At 40.4% G+C, this 19,821-nt stretch overlaps 1 protein-coding gene across 2 annotated transcripts in view; it reads left to right on the forward strand.

The window, feature by feature from the left end:
• Positions 1-618: 618 nt before the first annotated feature.
• The window catches only part of LOC105560727 (autophagy-related protein 16-1), a 462,428-nt gene continuing 443,225 nt past the window's right edge, over positions 619-19,821 (forward strand). The window contains exons 1-8 of one of the 2 annotated variants that reach the window (XM_012010085.1): positions 619-1,178; positions 1,526-1,784; positions 1,891-2,053; positions 2,216-2,304; positions 3,382-3,429; positions 4,148-4,283; positions 6,140-6,245; positions 10,343-10,485. In XM_012010085.1, coding sequence (XP_011865475.1) covers positions 1,046-1,178; positions 1,526-1,784; positions 1,891-2,053; positions 2,216-2,304; positions 3,382-3,429; positions 4,148-4,283; positions 6,140-6,245; positions 10,343-10,485 — 1,077 coding nt within the window. In that variant the 5' untranslated portion in view covers positions 619-1,045. The remainder of the gene's footprint in view (positions 1,179-1,525; positions 1,785-1,890; positions 2,054-2,215; positions 2,305-3,381; positions 3,430-4,147; positions 4,284-6,139; positions 6,246-10,342; positions 10,486-19,821) is intronic. The other variant, XM_012010086.1, reaches the window with a different exon arrangement.

Raw genomic sequence — 19,821 nt, forward strand, 5'->3', positions numbered from 1 at the left:
AAGCAAGATTGTGGACCAGGGGTAAAGTTAATCGGAGTTGGTTAAAGTGGTCTTAAGCCTTGTGTCCACGATCCAAGAACTTGGTCCAAGTTTTAGTTTCGAGAAATGTGTAGCCAATCAACCTGCAGCTATTCCATAAAAGCTGCAAGGTGATTGGCTACGCGTTTCTCGGAACTAGAACTTGGACATAGTTCTTGAATCGTGGACACAATGGCCTAGTTTACATCGTGCACTTGATACGCGTATCAAATAGTGTATTTGAACTGATCAGCCAATGACCAAACGAATTTACTAGTTATTTACTATTTGTTACTATTTGATACGCGTATCAAGTGCACGATGTAAACTAGGTCAATGCTTAAGGAAAGTATATACGGAAAGCCCGTACTAGACCACGGATTGAGATTGAGGTTAGATTGGCCAATTAGAGTAAAAGTTATTAATCTTGAGATCATTAAACTTTACTGTGATTGGTCATTGTGGGATAGGCTTAACACATAAGGCTTGTTTTCTGTTCCTACACTAGTGCAATAAATTGGAGTAAGACAAGCATATTTTTTCTCATTCTAGCTTACTGCACTAGTTCACCAGTGCAGGAACAGAAAACAAACCCATAATTTGAACAAATTATGTCGATCTCATGTGTATCTCGGTGTATCGATATATCGCAAGAGCGCCACGTCGATCTGATGGCGCAGTATCGATGCGCGCAGCGATAGCAAACAATTTCAAAGTAGGAGCGTAGTGTTTTGAGTATGTACGTTTAGGTTAGAATAGCTGTTTTCGCAATTAAAGGTATTTCGCGCTGATGCGGGACGATGTCGCGCGACCGCTGCGAGACATTCGGACATTACACGTTGGCCGACGATCGAACGTAACTTCACCGTACGAGGTTACCTGTCGCACGTGCCGGAGGACTGTCATGGTGTGACGGACTGTCGAGGAGCATTATTCGCGACGCCCCTCGTCAGAGCGATCCCGGTTAAGGTTAAATCGTCGCTGGCCTGTCTCGACGTGGTGCACGTGCACAATCAGCCCGAGAGAGATGACCTCGAGCGAGGTGGGCGTATTGCTCGGCGTCACCCGGGAGGACGTCAACTGGCGGAAAGATATAATTTCGCAGCTACGCGAAAGGAACAGATCGCAGACCAGTTGCTTCGCGGATCTCATTAGCCTACGTAAGTTTTCCCGCGGCTTTATTAAGCTAGATCGATCGTGCGCCAGTGTCAATGCGATACCATTGAATTTTGGACGGAGGGCCACTCCTACGTAGCTGTTGTTTACCATATGTCCTACTTGATCCGTTTTTATTTACAGCTCGTTGTTACAACGTCGTCTGATTACGCGTCTCATTCGTTAATACCTTTCCTACTTGTCTCATCTTTTATAAAAAGTATCCGTTTGTTGGCGTATTATCTTGTTAGTTTGTCGGTTCTAATGGTTCTACTGGTTCTGTTAGCTGATAGTGCCGTTTACTTCAATCCCTTTATATAAATTACTTTAACAGAGTTGTTATATTTTGCAGACAATAGATTATTTGAAAATGCAAATACACTGCGAAACACAAATATGCAGTTGACAATTGCAAACGAGACTCTCCGTCGTGAAGTAGCCAATGGTAGCATTGGCATAGGTGGAAACTCCGACCTTGAAGGTAGACTGTTGAAGCAAGCGGAGGAATTGGCAATGCTACACAAGAGGAAAGGGGAGCATACGCAACAAATAGTAGATCTTAATAATAAATTGCAGGAAATGACAAAAGAACTGCAAGCAAAGGAAGCTAGGTAACTTATAATCATAATCAGATATATATATTTTTTACTACTTTGTAAATTAGTAATTTTCACAAATTTATAAGATTTTCTAATCGATCCGTTTGTTCTTTTCCAGCCTCGCAGAAAGTTCGGAAGCTAATACTAACTTACGTTTAGAAGTAACTAAATGCCTTGGTAGAGAGAAAGATATAGAAGGTATTAATCAGATGCTCAAGGATGAACATCAAGCCTTACAACTTGCTTTTGCATCTTTAGAAGAAAAGCTTAGGAAAACACAGGTGTGTAAAGTTTTGGTTCTTTTCTTCTTCTAAATATTTATATACTCACATATATGTATATTTGTTGTATATTGTTAAAAGAAATTGTATAACTTCTTGTAGATATTTATTTGCTTCTATTGTTTACTGTTTAATATTTATCTTAAATTTATGAATTTGTAGGAAGAAAATCGACAGCTGATCGAGCGCTTAATAAAATATAAAGCCAGAGACGCGGAAAAGATGAATGAAGAAAATGATAACTTTTTAAGGTAAGTGTGCATATATGAAGCAACAATGTGTATCGTAAGTTCAGAAGGCAAACAAGAATTGTTTGTATCGCCTTTTCTCTTATTATTAATGATGTAATTAACTTGCAAAAAGTATAAAGTAATGAATCCTGATTTGCAACATTAAAATCTAACATTATTGCACGAGTGTTTTTGTAGTTGTAAAATTGTTCTTATAGATTCAAGAGCAAAGCAGTATTCATTTCCGCTATTATAGTATTCTGATTGAACACGTGTGTTTTTTTCTTGGTTATTTTTGTATGCAACATGATGGAAAATATGTATAGTCTTGCATGCTATTTATGATCTTACGCTAATTTATAATCCCGTACGTGTAGTATAGTAAATGTACTTCTGCTTAGTTATAGCTTTTGAGGATTAACCTATTTTTTCTGCACTTTAGTTGATTTAGTTCTTATGTATTTGTATATATGTTTATGTATGTAGTATAGTTCTGCATAAAGGGGTGTTTTAGTTTTTCCCTGCAACATAATCTTCTGTCTAAAATCTTTATCTTTTTTTCGACACTACCTTCCTGTAGAATCTCTACTTTTTTTTTACCGTTGGATGTTATTACATTACTTTCGAGAGTACGTATACAATCTTATTCAGCTTTGAAATATTACTCTTTAACTCATTTTAGTTTAACCTACATGTATAATAAATCTTTTCAAGTTTGTTCTTACATAATTCAAATCGTTGTTAATTAAAGCTGAGCTAAAATGCATGTTACAGAATTCCAACTGTAAATCTATAAATTGTTTATCATTATTGTGATATGTATTTTATATTGTATAGTAAATTTTTTATCGATTAAAAAATTAATTTTTATTTGTACTTGTATAGATTATAATAAAATTGAGCAGAGAAATCTTTTAAATAGTAGCATTGAATATAAATTTGTACATAATAATAGATTTCATATTAATCGAACTTTTACAAGCCCATAAGCTACAGATATTACTTATCTAATTTGAGCTTTACAGAGTATACATAATATTCAGTCACTCTAGGGCTTTATACACAAGCACTTCACACTGCTTGACATTTTCGTTTCAGTTTTACGAGCCCAACAGCCTTTTTGATGCATACCTTATCAAAATTTGGGTAAGTTTGACGAAATGTAGTGAACATTCTGCTTAATGCTAAAGCTTTGGGATGGTAATTTAACGAAGCTACAGACTATACTGCACTTTGTATCTCATGGTTTATGTACTTTATCTGTCGGTGGCGTTTATACTAGAGTATAGCCTGTATACATTTTTATATTTGTCATTCAAAAAGAAATATAAAAATGTATATACATTTACTAAACAATATAAATTTTTATCTTTAATTCTTCATATTAAAATGAAAGATGAAAAGGATATAATAAATGAATTACTACAGCATAATCATAAAAACAAACTTGAAAAGATAAAAATTTTGTTATCCCCAGATGCATTATCTGCATTACTTTTCATAATATGTATATAAAAATATTGAAATTTTCTTATTGTTAATATTAGAGTACTTTATATGTATAACAATATTATATTTTATAATTAATGCTATTTAAGAGATGTAAAAAATGAATACACATTAAGAAGATAGAATGCATATTTGAAAAATATTGTGTAATATAAAAAGTATGCATTATAAAATGAATTATTCATTCTAATAACTGATTACATGATATCACCTTTTTCCATTAAGGCAATGGTGTGAAAGAGATCGCAGAATGTATCAACGTTGTCACATATATGCTTCAAGTTGCTTTGCAACTTTCTTCGAATGCTAATTATGTCGCACATACTTAATGTATATGTTTCTCATTACTTTATAGGAAGAGACAGGCAAAGATGCAAAAGGAATTGGAAGATGCAGCACGAGATACGCGACCTGTTAGTCCTGATCGTTTAAGCTTAAAAGAAGTTGCTGGTCTTCCGACAGCAGTGCCAACGAAAGTATCCGTAACGTTTGTACGTTGAACCTAAGATATATCATATTGTGCTATCATCATGAAAGCATTAACACCAATCCGTATCTGACATTCCTAATAACATTAAAACACGGGAATGCATGCTTTGTGTATGTACACAATGGATTTATATTAAATATACAGGGTATATTCAATATAAATTTTACATTTACGAATTATAAGATGAATTATACTGTTTAATTTTTAACATACGTTTTAATTTTTATTTTAATTAAGCGACTAGACAAACTCTTTTTAGATTTATTTCGACACTCGGAGCTCCCTAAATATTGGAATCATTGTTTCTTTTTTACAGCCAGTTACACCATAAAGAGTGGTGTACGTTACATGCTGTGGTTGTGACATTTCTGTTACAAGAAAGGCTGTGTATTGTACATATATGCTTTGCAATGTATATTCGACATGTCAACAACATCCCTTTAGTTAATTTTTTAAAAATATTATATTAAATTAGATTAGAACATACTAGTTTCTTTTTTCAACACCAGAGGAATGACATTTTTGTGTAGAATTTCAAAATATGAGTTTACAGAGATGCTTGGATCTACCAATAAAAGAACAGTCTATTGATTTATTTATTGAGGCTGAATCAGATTGAAACAGGATTACTTAATTTTATCTCCGTATAGTTATATTAACTTACAATAATAAAGGATGAAGTATACGTGTCAAAGAACAGATTTTCTGTTTATCTGTTATTAGGAGATGTATTTTTTATATGATAATATATGTTATCGAAATACATACATCACTACACATATAAGGTATAACATTAGAGTAGTAACATTGGTTAAGTTTCTCTTAAAGTTTAGATACGTTTACGCAAAACAGTATTGTTTGTAGAATGTAGTGTGTATGTGATTGAAGATAATGTTATACAATTTTTATCGAGATTCTATTAAGTACAAGTATTTTTAAAACGTTACAAGATGCTTTTATTAAGACAATCGACATAATTTCCAGATCCTGAGCCCCGTTCTCTCCATTTTCCTATTCTTAATCAATTATCAGTCTTCTAAATATGGTTTGTCATCTTTTTCTGTTTTGATGTATTGAGGCATTTATTTTTAAAATGTTTCATTTACATAATTATAATATGGTTCTTCGCATTGTTAGAATATGTTATGCATATTGCGATTTTTATTTCCTCGGATCACATGTTCTAACATAGAATATGTATCCAAAATGACATGCAGATTAATTACTGCTTCATTAAATATTAAATTTGAAAAATCTGAGAAACATTGTGTAATGTATAAATTAACAAAGTGTATTTTGCTGCAAGCTTTATTGCAAGGCAGTTCGAACTAACAAAGTTTGGGCAAGAAGTTCTGTCATTACCTCTATCTCTGTTTTATTTATTATATCCAAGATGTTTTATAACGATTACGTTTCAATTTGACTAATTTAAAAGAAACATATAACAAGCGTTGAACTTTCTTTTATGCATTCGTAAAATATATGCTTTAAGTTTTTAAATTTCAGCGTATGAGGTGGCGTGTAACTTCATAGTTAACTTAATAATGAGGCATTTTCATATTTTAATAGTTTGTCAGTGAAATCGCTTGTGTATGCGTGCGCGTGTGCGTGCACGTGTGCGTGAGAAAGAGAGAGAGAGAGAGAGAGAGAGAGAGAGAGAGAGAGTGTCTTTGTGTGTAAAAAAAAGATTAAAAATAATACAATTTATGTATAATTTATGGTCATTGGTTTTTAATTTATGTAATATTGTCACGCATTGTGCAATCGAATTTCTATTAACATAACATTTATGCAATAGATTGAATGCATGGAAGATGTCTAGCAATCTCATAGATCAAGTGCTTATAAACCTTACAGAGTGCCCATGAGGGGGAAGTACACGCTGTTAAATGGTCGCCTACTGATAGAACATTGGCTACTGGAGGTGGTGACAGGAAGGTGAAGCTTTGGAATATTACTAAAGGTAAGTAACAGAATAATAATGAACTATACCTTTTTAATACTTCAAAATTAAATTCATTAATTTTGTTTTTAAGAAAGTTTACAATATAATTTAATTGAGAATTAAATTAAAGAGTTAGTACTCTACTAAGAAGATTGTTTTTTTGTGTACCTTTACATATCGTTTATTACAATTAATAATTAAACGAGACATGTTTAAATAGTATAAAAAGAAGTCATTTATTATAGCAATTTTTCGGTATTGCATACTCCAAATTTTGTGTAAATATGCAAAACATAAAGTTATATATAATATATTTTTTATAAAAGTTTATTAATTAGGCGTATACGGATGTGAAAATTGCATTTTATTTTATTTCTTCAGTTGTGTACGCCAATACGTTCGCTTTTATGGAAGCGGATTGTTCATTCGTGATTATTCGCATTTTTTATTCTCGAAACAAATTTCATGATGTTATTAGACTATCAAACGTAATACTGCAGCGACTTGTAAAATATCGTATGCGATATTTTTCGAAAATAAAGCCCCAGCTTTAAAGTACAAATTGAAGACTGAGAATTCGAGCAACCAAATCATTCCAATCTTAAAATACTCAGTTTCGATTGGTCGATTTCTAATTTCCAATTAATGATCCGTGGTATCGGACATGTGATCTGGGGCCGAATTCGTAAAAAATATCGCATACGTTATTTTATGAATGATCAGAATATTAAACGTAATATTCTAGAGTCATGAAATATCGTATGCGATATTTCGGTATTTTGAAAAAATAAACGCTCCTGGCGGCTTTAGGAAAACTCGTTGAAGGTTGATGAACCGTTGCCACGGCGAGAAGGATCGCAATTCAGGCTGTTAAAGCGAAGGAGGGGGGGGGGGAGAGAACGCGATTAGCCTGAGCATTCACGCGGGGTAAACGACATCCCGGGCCGCGTAACAATCGCGATCGCGTGCGAACGGCGTTTCGCCAAGGGCTCGATTCTTGAATTATTCGCAGCAGAATTGTATGCGCAAATTCTGCTCTTACAGAAAAGTTGCGAGTCGCATAGCTTTTTGCCAATCAATTGGCTAAGAGCCATGCGACTCGTAACTTTTCCGTAAGAGTGAAATTCTCGTATGCGCGTTTCCTTTGCGAATAATTCAAGAATATCTAGCCCGAGGAGTTCACCTCCCGTCGACGTGCTATTCAAATCTCCCGCGGGCGCGCGGTGGCGCGGCCGCGTTCAGGCAAACATGGCGGCCGGCGTCTTTTGCGCGCGTGGAAAAAGCGATCGGTCCTGCCGCGTCAAGCGGATCTTGCCGGTTGCGAACGAGGGTTGTGTTGAATTTACGAGAATGCGGGCCGTCGCAGCCGCGACATCGAACTTACATCAGGTATAATGACGCAATTACGCAATTTACGATCTAATTACATTCCAGGTGCGTAAAATACCGTTTAACGAGCAGGATGATGTCGAGAGAAAAGGAGAGACAATAGGAGCGAGGGAGCACGAAAGGCGAGGGGTGAAGGCGAGAGAAGGGCAGAGCACTAATAGAGATCTTCGTTACGACGTCGGCAAAGTAACTTGGGCTTGCCTGACGCGACGCGAGCTCGTTCGCCGCGTTACACTCGTCGCAGCCTAGTTTTGTCGTCTATTAACATCCGGTCGCGTGTAATGCAGCCATCAAGGTTTTGTTCGAATCGAGCTTTTTGCCCGCAAACTCGACCGTGACGGCGAATATCCTGGCGCGCTAATACGTAATTTCATTCTCATAATCTCCTTTTCCCGAGATCCACACGACATTCCGATGATCAGAAGCGTTAAAATACACGCTGTATGTGCTAAGGTGACGATGCGTCCCGAATTTTTTCACATTTTTCCTTTGTCCCTTGTCTCAAATTTTAAATTGAGAAATCTGATCCTCTACGTAGGGTGTTAAAAATAAGGATTCAGGACTTCAAGGGCAGATAGGGAGGATCCTAAAATAACTTTTATATATTGTTTTAAAGTTAAATTTTAAGGGTTACAATTTTTAAATTTAATAAGAATTTGAACATGAGGGGAGGACATGTAGAAAACCTTCTGTAAACTTTGGAGTTTGAGAAGTTTGCCTTTTTCCTTCTTTTGAATAAATGGAATTTACTTGAACCAAAATGAAGATGTTTGTAACCAAAAATATCAACGTTTCGACCCATATTTGGATTTATTTTGCTCTATTTCATGATTACTGTCTGCCGTTAAAAAACTGAGCCCTTAACCGTATACAGGCTTATAATCATACTGAATCTAATATCAGAGAGATTTCTATCGCTTAAAAGTTCTATCGTTTAAAGCGGTTAGAGCGGTTCTATCGTTTAAAAGTTTATACTAGATCGTTAATCGCTTCTATATTGGGATTTTTTGCTGCATTTCAAGTTTCTCTCTAAAAGTCAATCAATGGATTATCACTGAAAACAGTGAATACTCACTGACTCACAGTTATAAGTATACCACTGAAAATCGCAGTGACTATTCACTGTTTTCAGCGATAATCCATTAATTGATTTTTAGAGAGTTACTGTCTGCCGTTAAAGAACCGAGCCCTTAACCGTATACAGGCTTAGACAAAATTTTTTGGTCTTCTAATCGTTATACTGTATTGAATTTAATGCCAGGAAGATTTCTGTTGTTTAAAAGTTTATTAGATCGTTCATTGCTTCTATACAGTAAACAACTGTTAAACAATAAAAATCTTTCTTGGTATTAGACTCAGTATAATGTTTATGAGGATGCCTAATAATTTTATCTAAAGCCAACGGTACACTATACTATTTTTTCTATAAGGATGCAGAGTTTTAGATCAGTTGACTTGAGGCTAAATCCTGATTGGCTCTCGTAAGCAATCCAGTAGAAAAAGAACAGTATCGTGTGCTGTTGGCTTAAGGCCCGGTCTACAGTGAGTTGTTAATCAGAACTCAGAACTATATGTCAATCCTTTTTTCTTTCTGGGCGAAAGAAAACCCATTCTAGTAGCATAGTGCATGAACCAAACGTTGGTTCCAAACCTAACCACATATTGGACCAATGCACTGTGCTATTAGGGCAGTGAGAAATAATTCGTCGATCGATGTCGAAATGATGTCGAATTGACGTCAATTTGACGGCGTTCGTGTCGCTTCGACATCGTTTCGACATCGATCGACGAGTCATTTCTCGCTGGGAAAGAATTAACATATAGTTCCGACTTCTGACTAACGACTAACATCTCACTGTAGACCGGGCCTAAGACTGTACAATGCACAGTTGCAGTAGCTGATGAATAGGGACCTAAAAAGGGGACACAACGCTAAGATGACTGGCTCGAAAAATCCAGTCACCTTATACCTATTTACGCTTCTCATTTATGTCCAAGGAGGAATTTCCTTTTGTCCTCTCGACGCGCCCCGGAATCGATATCTCGCCGCGTCTCCACTTCGTCGCGGGCGACCGCGATACACCGCTTTTTCTCAAGGGATTCCGCGCGAGCCACTTAATGAAGCATATTAACGAATCAACAGGTTACTTTGCGCGTCGTTACGGCCTCACCCTCGCGACGCGTACCGAAAGCCGGGCCGCCGCTTCGCGAAATCGCTTCCCCCGCGATCGTATATGTTGCAACGCCCCTCGAATGTAATCCTCCTCCCCGCGCCCCTCCCTCTGTTACAAATTAGATGAAACATTCGTCCTTATTGTACGGGTTATATCCGCTTAGCTCGAGGTCTGTTATTCTCGATCCACGTGCGTTCTCCATTTCTCGGCTTTGTTCCGCGCGCTTCTTCATCGCTCTCCTCTGCCTCTATCTCTACATTCTCTCTCCCTCTCTCTTTCCCCGCCTGCTGCTTTGTGGTGCTTATAACTTGCTCCCCTCGGATTGCAGTGCGGCTTGCTCGCTGCCAATTAAGCCGTCAGGGCATAAATTTAATTAGTCATATTCAGAGAATAACGCACGGTACAGGTGAAGAGTAAGTGAGAGAGAAAGGTAGGTATGGAGCGAATCGGCTGTGCAGCGGGGGACCAGAGTAATTGATGCGGACACGTAAACGCGAAGAATTAGACTCAAATCATCGTTACGTAACGGTACGCGGACGTTCTCTGTTGCAGGCACGTCGGAGAGCAAGGGCATCCTTGCTGGCAGCAACGCCAGCGTGATGTCGGTGGACTTCGACTCGACGGGTACCCTTATTCTCGGAGCGTCCAACGATTATGCGAGCCGCGTCTGGACCGTCAACGATCTTCGCCTAAAGGTAAGTTCTCTTCGCTCCTTGTCCACAACCGATTGCGTGCATCTTTTCTTTAACGCGCCTCCGAAGAGCCGTTAAAGCATAATATAACTAGTAGGTCCACTCCGTCATTTCTTTCGTTTTGCGTCCCCATCTCTTCTGCGCATCCGACATTGTTCTGGGCAGACCAATGAGAGAAAAGTTGTATGTGCGGCATTGCAGCTACGATTACCACACATACAACTACAGTACGTACCACGGTCTTACATACAGGTCTGGTAACGATGGTGGTAGGGGTTGTCTCTCTTAACGTTCCTGTTTTTACGTCGACTTTCAGCCGCAAAGTGCCCTATGATAGAGGGCTATCATGTAAGAGACAGAGACAAGTAGCATAAATCTCATATCCCTCAACAGCAGCGAAGCACAGTGACGATAGCGCGAACGAAAACCTAACGCGTTAACAGAGGCATCCCCTACCACTCGAAATTCGATGTCGTTTCCAGATCTGTGTGTACGACCGTGGTACGTACAAACACATACGCCGCTGGATTGCTGCCCACAATAATGGCGGAATACCACGTGATCGGGACCGGAAAGATCAAAGGAGCCGGCAGAGAGTGGACCCACTAGTTTATACTATTGTTAAAGCGTGGGACGTCCACAGATCTGTACATGTTTTTACGGCCTGCCTGTATATATTTGCGGATTCGCATCTCCCTCGTACTTCTCTCTTCGAATAACTCCGTGAGTTACAGAATTACGACGTTCGGCCGAGCCGCACTTTGTTTTCCGTAACTCCCCGACTCCGTTGTACATATAATTGCCCTGTATGTAAAGTTCTGTGCGAATGAAATGCGGCGAAAAGGGACCGACGCTGTAAAAATTGATTGGGAGCTAAAACGGCGAAATCGACTTCCGCATTTCTACCAGAATATTTGCAGAAAGCTTTCGGTTAGAAATTTGTAAAAAAATTTTATATGGCGCAAAAGAATTCAAATATAAAATACAACGCTCGTGCCTGCGCGATATTTAAATTTTAATCGCGAAAAGGGATGTCGTGGTTTTTTTTTTTCAATATTTGCTGGGTGCGTCAAAGTGCGATCGGTGACACAAATGCAGGGGATCGATTATTAAGAAGAAATGAGAGCTTTCGACGAGCGTTGTTCCCCCGTACTTCCCGCTCAAAGTGCATCGTTCATCTCGTTTTTTTTTTCGTCGTATCTAGATTAATATTGATAACTGTTTTTAAGCCTTCAAATCCCCGACTTTCGATTACCACTCAAATGTATTGGCGCTCGCTCGTAATTATACCGCGAGTCTATGAATGCTCACGAAAAGCCGAATGTATCGCGGAATTAGCGGCTCCATCCCTCTCACAAAAGAGATGGAACGCTCCGCTTCCGATACTCGAGCGAAATATTGAAAATTCATCCGGCAGCGTGGAGTTTGCAAGTTTTTTTTAAATCCGCAGATTACGGGCGTAGCGTCGAAATTATGGGAAAAGTCGTAAATAAAACGACTTCGACAACGGACTACCGCAAACATGTCTTTTCCTTTTCTTTTTTTTTCCCACAAATGCTATGCGTTATCGATTTTTAAATTGTTCCTGTCAGACTATCGGCAAGAATAGTTAGATAGAACCGTGTGGCAATTCCGGTACATCTATTTTTATTACAATCGGTGTAAAGTGACGGTGTCCCGAAACAGAAGAGCTTCGATAGATCGCTTTTTTTTTCAAACATTATTTGCCCCGCAAAATAGTTTTGCATATGTTCCTTGGAATTAATTTCGCTGAAGATAAACTCTGGGGGAAAAAATGGGAAAACAGCACTGGAACGCCACGGCGCGTACTTTTGATATTTATTTGCAATAATTCGCTCTTTTAATCAACCGGGTGTTAGGCCATAAGCGTACCTATGGCTGTACTCAATCAAGCTTTCATACTGTATTGCGCGAGGCACAAAAAGAAGTTACATTAAGATGGAACAAATGGCCTAACAACTGCAGTAATGAGACGCGCTCGTCTCTCGTCTCCCGTGAAAACCTGATTGGCCGTACGGACGTGTCCCAGGAAGTGCATAAAGGGACGTCTCGCAAAACATGCATTAAATTACAGGTCTGTTCCGCTGGCGAGACAGCGCCGTGAATCTACCGGCAGTAGAATATGAAATTTATCGTCACCTTCTTCCCTCGCGATCTATTACCGTGCGGCTCATGTAAATCGGCGACGTTGGCGCGATCGTAAAGCTAATGACAATCCGCAAAAAGTCAGTCGGGACCGAATTGCCTCGCCAACTTTACCGCGGATCGTTACTCCTGTTCATACATAATAACATGTATCTGACGTACGTTTCCGAAGGGCAATCCGCTCTCCGTCGTTTTGATCTCCTGAAAGGCTATCTAACGTTTTTCAACGTGTCCTGCGCGCACGGTTTCTTTTCGGACATAACACAGAGTCTTAATATAATATTTAACTTTGTCTTAAATATATGTTCAAAGAGTATTTAGTCGAAATACTATATCAAAAAAATTATCCGTATGAACGCTAAACAGACCATCTTTTTAAATGAAAAATATTTCAAAAGGTACTTAAGACGATCTTTAAATGTAAGAATTGACTGTAAACAAAGTCTTAGTATGCATTCAGTAGGCACTGGTGCAAGCAATCGAATTCGCTACTAGATTCGCTCGTTCTCTCATGCCGCTCTCGTCGTCACGTCCACTCTTTCTGCGACAGAAGGGACCTCGATATTCATCTCTTTTCCGCAACCTGCAGCTCCCGTTTTGGAAATATGTTTAGTATTGAAAAATTACTACGCGAGAGAACGAATGGTTGATAATTCCCCAGAATGTCCAGGAATGCTCGATATTCGAACGAATATCGAATGTTTTTCAGCAATGTTCTCAATAATATGAGATAATCGACAGTAATTTTTGTAATTTTTCGGATTCCTGTGGTAGATTCGCACACGGATTATTTGCAATAACATTTTTGTTTATTCCTCTCGCACCGCGGTGCATTCTCGTTTCGATTCTCACGCTGCGATTCGGGTGACAGATTAACTGAATTAAAATCATTTATAGACTCGAGGATTAGACGTATGGCTATACGTTTATAAATTTACGTAACATTCGTCAGTCTTTCATCTATTTCTTCCCAAGTTCATTCATCAATTTACAAATACGATCAAGAAACGATGTAAATGTTTTTCAAGATAATTTACGGAATTGTCAGGCCCGGTTTCTCCAACGTCGTCTAACTTCAACCTTAATTGAACTCATCCTTTGTCTCTTAACTGTCTCCCTAGAAACAGATCAAGAATGAGTTAAACTGAGGTTAAAGTTAAGCCACGTTGGAGAACCCGGGCCTTAGAAAGAGAATGAGTTAAACTACGATTAAAGTTAAGCGAACGCTGCGGTGAAAGCGAGCCCAACAGTTATAAATGGCCAATTTGAAGTTTCGATCTGATGCGAAAAACAGTAAGTCATAGAAGCTCTGGCCATCGGCGATGCGTGCCGAATGTGACGGCCGAGGTTTAGCCTGTGACGGTAAATGCTTGATTACCGCTAATGCACGCTGTTTCCTTTGATCCGCGCCCGAAGCCGAGGCCCTCGTGTGTAAGAACTTAAATACATGGTCTGTCGATAGTCGGCGGCGGCGCGCGCGCGCGGGGCCGTGTATGGAGGAGTAATCAGGGATGATCGATCGCGATGAAACTTTGAGTCCCACGCCGTAACGTATGTCCCGACCCGCGCACCTCGTTACTTTGATAGGATTGTCAGAGTGTCGTACTGATGTAACGTGATTAAATGCTGGGAGCAACCGGCGATGATTGTCGGCGAAGTCTGCGGGAATCGCGACGGACGAGGGGAGGCTTCTGCCTTCGCGCGCAACCAGTCTGGATGAGCGCTCAACGGTACTTTGATTCGCGCCGTGTATATGACCGAATCGCCCGGCTTGGTTTTATCGCGGGCGATTTCTCTCGCGAGCGATTCGCGGAAGTCATCGATGTCCAATCGGTTCGCTGCGGCGCGGCGCGGCGCGTCTCTCCGCGGCGACACACGAACGTTGAACGTTTATAGAGGAATCACTGAAAAGAATGATGTTGCAACTGCAGCAACAATTTTCTAGCTACGGAGAAATAACTGAGATGTATAAATGAGTAGCCAATACTGCGAAATTGCATACGTTTGCTATTTATTCGATTTAAATGACTGAAACAGAAGTTCTATCTCAACTGTTGACGAATGTTAGGAAGAAAGTCTTTCTGTTGCGCTCATCAATTATAACGTTTTATTGTGGTACACAAACAGGCTGTGTTCCTTGCAAAGATTGTTCTAGCTATGGTATCGCAATTCATTTTCAAACAATGCGAATGATTAATATTTAATCGCGAAACCTAAACTTTTTGGAAGGTATTACTAGAAAGAATGTTGCTGCTATAAATTTTGCAAGCTACAAATAATTTTCGTTGCAAATTTAAAAAAATTTTTTGCAACACCTAGAAATCTATCTGCTAAACGACGCAACTGGCAAATTCTAATTAGAGAAATTTATTGCGAAAAATATTACCTCAGCCAGGGTTTGTACCTGGACTTCCCTCTACACTCTAGGCGAGCGTCTTACTAGTTCGACCACTGAGGCATGTATTGAGGCAAGATATTTTTAGTAAAAATAAAAGGTTAGGTTGTGAGAGTCAAACGCAGTTATTAGTGCGTGTCAATCTAATATAATTGTTCAAATACAATTCTTGATTGCAAGTTCCGGACGTTTCGGTTAAAGATTTCAATCATCTTCAACGATGAGTTCTTTAAGGTGTGCTCCATTGTGGACTAAGATAACTGTCTAATTCGTGTAAATGATTAACCAATTTGGGTCATGTAGAGGATTGACTACTAGATTCCCGTCTAACAAACAAAATTATGACATTTTTATCCCCAACGAATCCAAGTTATATAAGATTCAACTCATCCAGTAGTCAAGCATCGACAGATTATAAAGAATTAAATACTACGGAGTAAATTCCAAGCTGATCGTGCGAAAGACATGTCGTGACTGAGTCGGTTATTCTAAAATTGTCGTTCAAGGTTGAACGAACAACTAAACGGATTTGATGACTATCGTATAACAAATTTAAATTGTCAGTGTCCGTATCCTGGTATAAGAGTGAGCTTTTAACATCCAATTTCACAAATCTTTCTCGCAACAGTCACACGCGCGGTCTAACAATAAATTTTCCCGCTAAATAGCTTTCACTCCAAGGGCAATAAATTCATGGTGGAACCAACGGATGATGCCTATTCATTTAGTAGAAATCCCCACTATCTCATATTAGGAGCTTATCTTACGACAGGGGACTCTTCTCTAATACCGCGGCGGCGAGAATCTCGAATCGAGTCCCCCCGCTGGCGTTTCCTCGCGAGCTACCGTCGCGGTTTCGGCATCCGAGATAATTTCTCTCCTCGGTGCAATTACACCGCGTATTCACGTTAGATCACGTGGCAAGATTCGACGGAGACACTCGAGGAAGCGCGGAGCGAGATTGGGCTGATAGTCTGCTCCTCCCGTGCCAGCCGCGCAATTCCATTACATCCTCGACGAGCGTCGTACAAGTTGCCGCGCGCGCGTTCAGCCTCGCAGTAATATCGCCGTTTACAGCGCTGCGGTTTATCGGCGGAATACAATGTGTAATGTATTCGCGCGCGCGAGCATATCGCGAGCGTATCGTCGGCTGTGTTAGGCGCGATTATTCGACGCGTCGAGAGAGATCCCGGCGTCTTCGCGCGAGCTCCGCGTTGCTCCGTCCAATCGACCGGATCCTTCATTCTCCCCCTCGCTTTTTCGCGCGCCGTTCGCGAAACACAGGCCTCGCCGGGAGTCCGCTCAACTGCCCGGCAGTTTCATTCCGAAGATTGGTGGCCAATGGCGCGTAAACTCACGCGGGAAACAACACGCGGTCGGTCGCCGAGGGATCCCGAGCTCGTAACCAGTCTGTGGGTTATTCAGGCTGAGAGGTGCGAGAGCCGGCCGTCCCCTGATGTTTATTCTCGAGCGCTTCGTTTCGAGAGAGCGCATCCAGCATCTGTCGATCCTAACGAAATACGGTCCCCGCTGTTGCGTATATCTCGCGGCTCACATCTTGCGGTTCATCCAGTGTACCTTTTCACGGATATATCAATCCTGCGTCCATTTCACGCGACGTAAAACCCGCGGGGGATTGTTGTCCAAGTAAATTCTGCCTCGTAGAGAACGCGGGTCTTCTTATTTATAACGTCATCGTTGTCCTCTTTCAATTTTCAACTAATAAAAAATATATTTAGGAGACGGCAAATATTGTGCACCACGAGAGCGCAAAGTGCCAAATCGTTTTTGGCACGGACAACCTAATATTTATTTCAGCAACGAAAAGAAATGTAGTTGAATGAAACAATTCTCTCTGGGCTGGTATACATTAATATCATGTAACATTATACCCATAATGATCAGTATATATTGTTACGGCCTGGATTATCATATTATTAACGCAAAGACCGTCATACCGTAGCACAGCGAGTAGGTCCGTAATCTATTTACGTGGTTTAAGTAAAGTGGCGGGAATTTTGAGCCTTAATAATTCCGGGGCGGTAAGAGGTATTAATGCCAGATTATCATCGACCATGAAAAATGCATTAGCCCATTGAGGAAAACTCGAGACTCTGTGCCGGAGAGGCGCGACAAAGAATGGCTGCTCGAGATTCTCTCCCCGCTCGTTTTATCTCCCCCTTCATTGTTCTTCCTCCGGAGACGATACCTCGGTGCACTTTCTAAATTTTATATTTCTCGCCAGACCATTGTTTGTTGCGCCGCCAGCGAGGAAACGACGCGTTAAACGAATATTGATGGTATCGGTGGGTGCACCTGGCTAGCGCGATAGTAGACTTCTATTCCGGCGGCGGTGGGGTTTCCTCGTGTGCCGCCACTTCTATTGATTTCGCCGCCGGTGTCTGCCGGCGGTTTCCCGGCCTGGTGGCTCTGACATTGGCGGACTGTCATACTTCCCTCCGGCGCGGCTCCAATCTTCTCATAAGAGACGTAATCGCTCGTACTTTCCGTCTTCCGCGGCGTCTTCGTGCTCCTCATTACACGGCACCCGTCTTGACTTAATCTTGACTAATGAGTAACAAGCGACGCTGACGACGACCGAGTCCGATGCGCCCGTAAATCGAATAACCGAGGGAGAGAAAAGGGAGGACGCTTTAATTGCTGTACTTCAGTTAATTCGATCGAGTCTTCCTTTCCGGAAGTTGTAGCATCCTTCGCGGACGACATCGAGATCCTTTCAGACTGTACTCGACGATGTTCCATTTAATAATATATAATGTCAGAAGAGTAACTGCAATTGCTCATTTAAACAATATTGCATTGTTTTTTAAATACTCAATGTCATTATTCTGCTTTAATGCATCGGTAATTGAGCGTCACAGTCTCGGCATATATCATTTTTTTTTTAAATTAACATGGGTAGGTAATAGAAACTTATACGGTCGGGCTGGATCTTAGCGTCAAATGATATTTTTGCGTACACATCTTTTTTTCCAACACATAGACTGTTCGTCGATAACTCGGTCTTGAAACAGTCCTAAGTTGAAGTCGAAATAGTATAGATATAAATGAAATTGATAATCAATTTAATAATATTCCTAATTAAGCTTCCTTTCACTCGAATAAGTTAGATGAATAGATTTTTGTTAGGCTTCTAAACCTAATTTTATTAAACCATGCTGTTCTCTGATTTAGTCCGATTAGTGGAATACTGTCAGTCTGTACACACAAGCCATATAATTTATATATTACACAAACGTTTTCATAAATTGACAGTACTATATGCAATAAAGTGCCGGCATCCACTTAAGATTGCGTTTCAAGACCGAATGTTATCGACGAGCAGTTTGAATAAAATATGAATTTACGCAAACATATCATTTGACAATAACATTAAGATCCAGGCTGTCTGTGTAAGGCTTCTATTACTTATGTTATTTACGTATTAAAACGGCGAGTTTATGTATTATTACTAATGTAACCGATTGAAGAACGGGCCAATGTGAGCCAAAGTGCCGGATTAAAAGGGTGTTACCACTTAAAAAAATTATTGTAAAAAATTCAAAATTCAATTTAAACGTTTCAATTCAATTCGGATTTTCTTCAGTAAATATACAAAAAGAACAGCGAGGGTACAAGACATTTGTGTGATTATTCGTCAAATAAAAATATTGCAATTTAAAATGGTAAAATTGCATTATATTATAGTATAACCAATTATTTCATTATTATGACGTGAACATCGTCTCTCTGTAGAGCAGCAGTCTTCTCTTTCATCGCTACCCTTGTTCTTCCCGCGCTGTTGTACGCTCATCTCGTTTTAATCTCAGAGTCACGATTGTGCCTCCATTATCTAATCTGCCTGACGGTTGAGTTTCAATTACGCGCGTCGAGATTCCACTGTTTATGAAACGCAGATTGTACGTTTCGTGCGGCATTTATGGCGGGAATAATGCGCGATATAAGCTTCATGAAAATAATTTCTCCCCGCATAGTTAAGGGACACGATGCGCCGAGCATTTATCAATTTCCAAGCGCAACGTCGCTCACGAGACGTCGCGGACGGGCTGCTTAATTACCGGGCTCCTCGACGTCCGATCGAAAGGGGGAGAGAATGGCGGATAGCCTCTTGTCGCTCTCATGACGACTCTAATAATCAGGCTGTACGGTCGGATCTCAAACGTTAATTCAGAAAACGCCGAGGTGCTTTCAGGCGTCGTCCAATAGGGTAATTTCAGGGTAACACAGTGGGCAGCGGGCACTCCACGCTGGTAGCCTCCTCCGTTCAAAGGCATTACTTTCATGCCGACCCCCGGTAATTACTTTGCGAAATTACCGCATTTACATCCCTAATAGGAATAGGTGGATACAGATAGGAATGTCAGGTATGCCGCGGGAATATCATGCGGAGGGGCGAAAAAAGCGCGGAAATTAACCTGAACACGCCGCGCTGCGCCGCGCCGCGCGCTGTCCTTGCACGAGGGCGCGATCCGGTACGGAACGTCTCTCCTCTCTTCCGCCGCACTCCCTTTTTCTCACCGGGCCCTCGCTCGCAGTCCGAGAGGAGAGAAGCGGCGGCCGACTATCAATTTTATCGAATTAAGACCGGATCGAGCGTAGCGCCTATTAGCTCGTACCCGTTCAGCATCCGCGCAGCATCCGCGAGCGGCGAGAGAGCAGCTTCGCCTTCGTTTCTCATTTGCGCGCTCCGCTCCGCGCCGCGCGTCGTTATTCGAACGCGTGTTTATTTTCCCAACATTACTTTCGCGTTTTAATAA

The sequence above is a fragment of the Vollenhovia emeryi genome, unplaced genomic scaffold (assembly GCF_000949405.1).
Source record: "Vollenhovia emeryi isolate VEMERY1.0 unplaced genomic scaffold, V.emery_V1.0 DF939223.1, whole genome shotgun sequence".
Taxonomy (NCBI): Eukaryota; Metazoa; Arthropoda; class Insecta; order Hymenoptera; family Formicidae; genus Vollenhovia; species Vollenhovia emeryi.